This window comes from Propithecus coquereli, unplaced genomic scaffold (genome assembly GCF_000956105.1).
Source record: "Propithecus coquereli isolate 6110/MARCELLA unplaced genomic scaffold, Pcoq_1.0 Scaffold116, whole genome shotgun sequence".
Taxonomy (NCBI): Eukaryota; Metazoa; Chordata; class Mammalia; order Primates; family Indriidae; genus Propithecus; species Propithecus coquereli.
The window spans coordinates 1,552,413-1,561,296 of NW_012135636.1; the positions used below are offsets into that span (position 1 = coordinate 1,552,413).

At 34.7% G+C, this 8,884-nt stretch overlaps 1 protein-coding gene across 1 annotated transcript in view; it reads right to left on the reverse strand.

Moving 5' to 3' along the window:
* The window catches only part of MBIP (MAP3K12 binding inhibitory protein 1), a 21,590-nt gene extending 13,689 nt beyond the window's left edge, over positions 1–7,901 (reverse strand). Inside the window, 5 exon segments of the mRNA XM_012658035.1 lie at positions 206–225; positions 1,525–1,743; positions 1,839–2,063; positions 3,831–3,950; positions 7,681–7,901. Coding sequence (XP_012513489.1) covers positions 206–225; positions 1,525–1,743; positions 1,839–2,063; positions 3,831–3,950; positions 7,681–7,809 — 713 coding nt within the window. The 5' untranslated portion in view covers positions 7,810–7,901.
* Between the last annotated feature and the right edge of the window lie 983 nt (positions 7,902–8,884).

Genomic DNA, 8,884 nt, shown 5'->3' on the forward strand with positions numbered 1-8,884 from the left:
AAAAATTGGAAGGAAAGTGAGATAATGAAAGAAAATTATTTTTTTCCTTTTGGAACTTGATTCTTTAAAAATCCACTGTTTAAATTTAGGTCACACTGATAGGTATTAAAAGAAAAACACTAACACATTAAAATACATTTACATTTTTTTCAGTCTAAGTTTCCTTAATAGCTCTGTTGATAAGTCAATTTGTATGAATAAAATTCCAGATCCACTTATCTTTGACTAATAGAGAATCATCTTTTCTTTTTCTTTTTCTTTTTTTTCTAGAGATACTCAAAATATGTTTAAAGGGTCATCACTTCTCCATTCTCTTTCTACCATTTCTTGGGGCTAAGGGTTAAAAAAAGAAGCTATCATCCATTCTGGAGCTATATTCCAAACATATAGATTAACTGACCCATCAGTGAGAAATTCAGCATGGTGTGAAGATAGTGAATGTATGAGTGCTAGTCACTCTCCACAGCAATTCTTGCTAGCACTGTTTTGAGCCAGCAAGGGATTGAATGGGCCAAGGAATCCTGCTGAGCATTTCAATTCTTGTCAATTTCTATCCCCTGGTGGTTTATAATAATAGAGTTAGCAAGGAGAACAGAGGAATAACATTAGTGACACATGTGCTTGCTCCCTCAACAAACCCTTTCTCATGGGTTGCTTACAGTTGGATTATAGTACCTGAGATTTTGCCTCTGTTGCACTTGTTCTGAAAAGCTTAACAGGAAAATATACCAAATTCAAAGATATACATGTATAATGTTAATAGTAGCACCCACCTGAACTTAGGACCCAACCTGAGCCTTTGTTATTTCATTATTAAGAGAATCAGTGTGTCAATGTGATACAAATCACTTCTAGGTTCATCTGACAATTCTGTGTTCATGATAATTAGCCATGAGATATTAGAGGCAACAAGAAAAATGTTCATTTCAATTATGAACTCTTCTTCACAATTTTTTCTAAGAACTACTTGTTCTGATTATTACTATGATGCCTGAGTATGATCTATGGCAGTGCTCTACAATATTTTGTATTCTGCAGCATACCTGCAGATCTGTAAACGTACTATAGCATCAAGTGGAGAGGGAAGGGAGAATCTGATGAAAAACAGCAAATGTATGCACCATGAGAGAAAGGAAAAAAGCGTAAGACACCATGGTCTTCATGACAAATTGGTTGTATAGTGACAAAAATGTTTCAAATAGCTCAAGAGTAGTAAGAAAACTGCTCCCTCTGGAGGAATATTAACTCTACTAAGTTTACTTTATATATTAACCTTAATTTCACAAGTATATTTACAGGCTTGAAATTTATACAGCTCAGTTCCTTTAACTAGTGAGACTAAGCAACCCTGCCACCCACACTTCACCTTCATTTCCTGAAGGAACTTTAAAATAATCTTTCACCTGTGGTACACATTAGCCTTTTTGTAAAAGCATTTATTTGATTTCTGCATAACCAAAATGAAAACCAGTTTTACAATATAGTCTATTATTAAGCAGAAGGAAATTCCACTGCCTTACTTACTAATTAAAACTGTGAAATAAATTGTGTTTTAATGTTACTCATTTTAAAAAATAAATGAAAAAATAGAGCAACTGTAAAAATTGCACTTAAAATCCTATGAAAATTAACTTCTAGGTAGTTACCTTGATTACAATCAATAACATTGCAAAATTCTCTGACGTTGTTTTCATTGATTTCAGCTTGCTTTCTTTCAATAAACGCAGATATTCGTCTGTCAATCTACAAACAATAAGTATGTTTTAACAATGTAAAAATAATGAGATTTTTTAAAAAGTAATACCCTCCCACTCCCCCATCCCAAAAAAACTTCTTACTTCTGCTTTTCCAGCCTTTATTTGAACTACTTCTGGATCAAAATGGATCTGTGTCTTTTTCACATCTCCTAAATCACAGTCTTTGTGCTTTTCTTCCTCTTGTAGGTTGCCAATGGAAAATTTGGTGTTTATTTCATTTTTGTTCCCCATGTCTGTTTTTCCTATGTCTTCACAAGCAGTTGTATTCTCCTCTTTAATCAGAGGCTGAAGTTTTGCTAAAAAAGGCTGAGAAGAACACAATTCCATCTGCTGGGGTTCACACTAACCAAAACTAATTACGCATTTAATATATTTACATAAATTTCTGCTAAGCAAATGAAATATTTAATATCAACTATTAAATATAAAAGTTGTTACATCAGAATACATAAATCTGAGCACATATAAGTGTTTACTGTTCTCTGTTACTGTGACCATTACCATTAGCTATAAATTTATTTTAAAAAAAGAAAGAAAGAAAGAAAACCTGAGGAAATTTAAAATTTTCTTTGAGGGAATCATTCTGTCACTCATCTTTTATTTTGTGCCAAATCAAAGCCTTCAGCCTCTGGCACCAATGCCACTTAATTAACATGTCATTCAAATGCCTCCTCAGAACACTAAGGCTTAGTATTTTTCCTCCTTAACACGAGAGCCAGTGCTCTCACTCAGCAAAGCCCTGCATTATCACTGTATCACTGGAGATTCTCCACTTGAAACTGCAGTTGGCCAATGTGAATGAGAAAGCATAGACATGACATATATAGGTGTTATGCTGAGTGAACACTCAGACTTTTACTGACATGGCAAAATATCTTCTTGGGTCATGAAATTAAATTTTAAAAAAGAAAACGGACAAGGAAAAAAACCCTACCACGATCCATAGCTGAAAAGAGATAAATGTCACCTATCACTATACTAGAGGGGGGAAAATACCCTTTTGTATACGTTATATTACCCATTTATGCCGCCCCCCAATAATTAGGCCTCATTTGAGTTCTATAGCTCAATGCTCTGCCCTTTAAAAACCGGGTTAACTATTACTTTTAACATGAAACACAGAGTTAAATTTTCCCACAATGTCACTCAATGGAGGGCTGAACATTAATGCCTATTCCATTAGTCAAAACATACCAACACTTATCAATGTTCCAATTATTTTTTCATACCTACAATTTTGCTTCCATTGTTTCCTATACCAAATACTCTTCTGAAACCTTATAACATGTTAACCACAGTAAACTGACCAATCCAAACAGTTCTTCCACTTAGCTTCTTGACACTTCACATTTTACATTTTGATTAGAGATAAACTGCAAACTTACATCAATTATAATTGCAGAGATGTTCAATTAGAAACCAGCAAGGTCATAATACTGTTCAGTTATTCAACTGAAATATTAAAAGATATAATAATACTTTATAAATAACAATGCAATATTGACTTATATATAAAGAATGAATTATTTTCAACTAAGAAAAAGAAAAGATAAAATAGTGACTGGCTACTAACTAAGATGAGACATTAATGTCACAGAAATTACTTTCTTTTTAAAAACTATGCTGAAACTGTTTAATTGCAATAGACACTCCAGGATGTGTCATGCTGGGATAATGCCACTTCTTGAACCACTGAAAGCACTCCATGAGCCTCCAAACTCACCCAAGGCATGGAATCATTATCATAGCATGACACACACCTGCCGTGTCTTATTGCTTAATTATAACCCACCATAGATGGAACTGTATTGAATTTTCAGTGCAAGTTTAGAGTTGAATAGAGTTGCATTTGTTCAATCTCATACCCATATCGGCCTATTGGGCTATATTGCCATAACTGTCCTGATCTCTACTGAAATTAACAGATTTAAGTCCAATTTGGATGTAAGAAACCTTTTATTAGTATCACTATTAATACACTGTTAAGATAGAACTGACAAATACTCCAGCAAATTTAACCACAATTAATTTCTATTTTCAATATTGAGTTAACATTTCTAACAAGAAATTTACCTGTAAATATAAAATGTGTTGCTCAAGTGCACTAAAGAGCAATGCAGGCTGGAATGCTGAGAGGCTCTGGAGCTTGTTCCAATCGATTGTAATTTTCACCACATCATCTCTGAGGCTAAGCTTCAAAGGGGCAAACCAGTAACATCACAAAAATTACAAGATTAAGCTGTACATATGGGATTGTCACAAAAATAAGATTTCTATAGAGTTATACATGTCTATTTTGCTCAAAGTTATCAAGTTTTTAATGATACATTCAAATGCTTTACCCATTACAATTTTAAAAGGCCAAGGAAGGTATATATTTGAGCTAAAAACAAAAACAAAATGACATCTCACTCTGATTCTATTCTTGGGTCTGTGTAATGGGACCATTTTAGAAGAGAAGCCATTCATGAAAAACAAAAATATGAAGGCTCTCTTGATACTTCAATATCTAAAAACCTTTGCATAGGGTCCAAAATAGGCTTGCCTTATTCAGATTCCTACTATTTCTAGCTCAGAGCATTAACCAGCAGAAGCACAGCTGTTTTACAAAAGTTCTAATATGCACATGTCTCTTTGTTAAATATGTGCACAAATACATATCAGAAATATATAATCATTCTGACGTCCTCTGAATCACATTTTTATTGTTTTCACCTTTAACCAATTTTTAAAATAATTTAAAAATCAAGATTATTCATACATATAAAGTCTAGCGATAAATGCCAACATGTTTATCTACTTCAAATAAAAAAAGACTTCTCCACAATAGTGAAAAAAATTGCCAGAAACTGAATGGAATGTCCAGATCTTTTGCTAAATATTATTTTCTAATAAGATGTAAGGGCTCATTATACGAAAATTTCTTATCAGTTGGTGACATGATAGAATGAAATCATACCCACAAAACTACCAAGAACCTGAATATAAAATTAATATCAAATCAGTGAAAATTTTAGAGTGAGCCTCCATCTGCAGTTTTTTGAGTGAATAAAAGTGAACTACCATAAACTTTTCTAGGGACATGTATTTAGAGCATAGCATAAGGATATACTCCATAGTAGAATCAAGTGAACTACATTTTTTTTCAGAAATAATCTATTAAAAATTAGTCGTGTTTTCTACAAAATAAATTGTTACCTGAATTCAAATACAGATTTATGAGTTGTAATTATAATAAAAAAAAAAGATGAATCACTATACAAGGATCAAACAGATCCAAAGTTACCAATAAAAAAGCAATATATTGAATACAAATACTATGTGGCAAAAATTTACCACCCTTTGAACATGAGACAAGTATTTAAAGTCCATATTAGACAAGTGTAAAGAAATATGAACTCCTATGTCGGCTGTACTGGCAAAGATAACTTTATATTAATTTAATTAAAATTTTATACTAAGATTAATGCATTACCCTTAATTTATATTACTTTAATGCCTATAAAGATTTTGTTAGTCAACATATATTACCTATGGAAGTAACCCATTATTATAATTTTATAATTCTCAATGAGATCTATAGTCAATTATAGCAAATTTATGAATATGGATGGTTTGGGGATAAAGCAGACAAATCCTCAACCAAAGCAAAGTATCACATTTTCTAGAGCAAATAATAGAAAATAAGTTTTAATGTTTGAATCACATTCTCATTTCAATTGAACAGAACTACTAATTACAAGTGCAATTAAGAATACCTGGTCTTTTAAGAAAACCAAATAATGTCACGAATTAATTTTAAAACTTTCCCAATACATTTGACTATTCATTCCACAAATTCCCTATTAGTAATATTAATTCTATGCATTTCCCTCCTATAGAACTTGGAATAGTAAATAATCCAGTCAAAAATCTCTATTAGTCTGCTATTAATATAGACTATTTAAATATGTATTTCCAGTAAAAACCTTATTTAAATTAATACAAAAACCAAAGCTAAAAATAAATAATTCCTTAGCTTGGTAAAATGGGCCATCCAGAGGCAAGTAAAAAAGGTTAAAATTAATAAATTTTGTGAGCTGAAGTAGAAAATGCTTTCAAGCACTTAATTTTATGTTTCCTCCTAAGGAGAGCTAATAATACAATGATACTGAGGACGATGCAGGATGAACATAGTATATTACAACATACATTTTAAAAATCCTTTAAACTTGGTCCAAAAGGAAATACTCATTCTTCTGGGGACCATATTGTAAGTATGGTACTCTGGCTTTCATTCTTAGTATTTCTCAAAAAAACTGCGTATTATCAAAATGATAAGCATTTAATTGATGAGACAACCTTATTTTTGACACTTGTATAATACGGAAGGTCCCTTCACTGTGTCTCAGTAAACTCACCATTTACCCTAAACATTTTTTACAGGTGACTTAAGTAAATTTTAATCACTCCTCTACTTGTACCTTTAGAATACCTGAATGTTTAAAATTTTTAAATGAGCTTGAAAAACTCAGCATGCAAAATATTTCAAAAGAAATGTTTAAATCATTGCTCAATATTAATTTTTAAAAATACTCCACCACTGAAAAATAAACTTCTGTAAATAATACGTGAGTGTAAACTTTTTTTGTCTTGACATTATAATATGAACAAAATTTAATGCTCCAGTGTTGCCATAAAAAGTTCTCTAAGTTTTAAACCATTTAAAGGCCTTGAATCTTAAGACTGAAATGTTAATAACAGAAGTCCCCAAGTCTTTAAAAAATTTTTTTTGGTAAGTCCTTGCCAAATAATTGAGTTGAAAAGTTGGATCTTTTAGGAGATTCTATGAATAACTGCTTCATTACACAAAACTGAATGTTTAACTTGCAGTACTATTCTTTGTAAGTCACAAGAAACACGCTAAGAGTTTTTAGAATATCGAAATAACTTTTTAAAAGACTGATTCTTAATCCACTCAAGGCTTTTAAAAATGATTTTCACAAACGCTCTATTTTCATAGGAATTTACCATTATCTTTGACACAAATGCCTGCTCTGTCTCCTACATGCACGAGTATCAGCACCGAAACAAACTTTTATAGCTAGAAAATGGTCCATAAGATATAAAAGAAAATATTTCCTTTTAGAAAGCAGTTTAACAAACATACTTTTGTTTCTCATTTAAAATTTGCTTTTAATTTTACATCATGAAACGAAATACTAACTTGATCGAATAGAGTAAAAGGAGCCCGTTTTTTTAAACCCAGTTTTACTACGACATTTCTGCAAATACGATTTATCAGCCAGTTAAACTAGTTAATAGTTAAACAATTAAACGACAGTTCTAATGCAAACAGCATCAACCATGGATAACTCATCCAACTTTACGCTATTTTAAATGAATTCCTTTTACTTTCCTTCCCTTTTGTAAGGGTTAATAGATACACACAATGGCCCAGGAGAAAAGAAATAAACAAAACTGAGTGACTCATAAGAGCAAGGCACCCTAAAAAAAAAAAAAAAAGGCCGAGAGCGCGCTTTTCCAAAAATCTCAGGCCGCACTGACCGACCAATTCCTATAATGGAATAAGCTGGAGGAAAAAGGACGCTGAGCTCCAGGCGCCTCCTAAAGCCTCAGTGAAGCTTTTTCGCATTGTCTCCAAGCCAGCTCCTCGCGGAGCCGGGTTTTTTACTTTGGATCATCCTCACTTACTCCTGGGGAGAACAGGTGCAAGGTAATCTAGTCTGCAACCCGTACTGAACTACGCCTTCACAGCCGTCCCCTCTCACTCCGGCTGGAGGCGGCTGGGCCCGGGGTTTGTCCCCCGGCAGCATCCTACACTCTGGCAGGCCTCGGTTGACCCCCACCTTTGCTAGAGGAAAAAAAAGGGGGGAGGGGCCGGATAGTTACCCTGCCTTCAGTCCTTCAGGCCACCTCTCACCTTTCCGGGCAGGGCGTGCAGGGAGCGAAAGACTTCGCAGAGTACCTCTCGGGAGAGGGTGGGGCTGCAGCTTCGCTCCAGGCTCTCGTCACCACTGCTCGGGCGACTAAGCTCCGTGGCAGCAGCCATGATATCTTCGCAGGCCGCTCCACCACCACCGCCACCACCAAGGTTCGCTCACAACCCCACCCCCACTCTCTCCTGCTTTCGTCGCTCAGCGATGACGTAAAAAAAGCGTCTCGTTTAGACCAGGCATTAAAGCCCCACCCTCTCTGTGTGACTGACAAGCACGTACGGCAATCAGGTGCAACTACATATTGCGCCGAGATTCTGGAGCGGGTAATTGCTGACGAGCGCTATATTGGATGCTGTTGGGCGATTTGATTGAAGTCGTGGTGTGTTAAGGGTTAGTGTCATGAAGCCTACCTTGACTCATAGACGTTGCTCATGAGTGTTGGTAAGAAGAGACTTATAACTAAATGTTAGAGTTTGAGCCCTAAAAATTGAAATTTTAACCTGGTGGTGTGGAGTGGGTCTGGAGAAAGATCGCTGGTCAGGGATGGAGCGTGTTTCTAATCACTGGAAAACTCACACAGAATCGTCATAATCAGAACGTTTTAATCTCTTCAAGGTTGTTTAAAACGTATATAAATCAACGCTACTAATTTTTCATGCAGGGGAGGGCAGGATGTAAAAGAACAATAAAAGTGCTCCATTATGCCTCATTTTACTATAAAGGGAATGACACTAACGGTCTTAAATCTGTAAAATAATTCATGTCAAGTTTTAAAACGTGCATCAGTTGCTATTATCTGGGTGATAACTGTAGAGATGCTGAACCCGAAAATTGTTTCAAAGAAGTGAAACACTGTCAATATGATTCCAACAGGAATTTAACCCAAATAAGTAATATCATGGAACCACAATCTTTGAAATTAGGAAGAGGACATAAAATGGAACTGAAATTTGACAAAGTGTTATTTACCCTGTAGCTTTATTATAAAGATGTTTGAAGGACTTTGTAATCTTTTTTTTTTTTTGAGACAGAGTCTCACTCTGTTGCCTGGGCTAGAGTGCCGTGGCATCAGCCTAGCTCACAGCAACCTCAGACTCCTGGGCTCATGCGGTCCTCCTGCCTCAGCCTCCCGAGCAGCTGGGACTACAGGCATGTGCCACCATGCTCGGCTAATTTTTTCTATATATA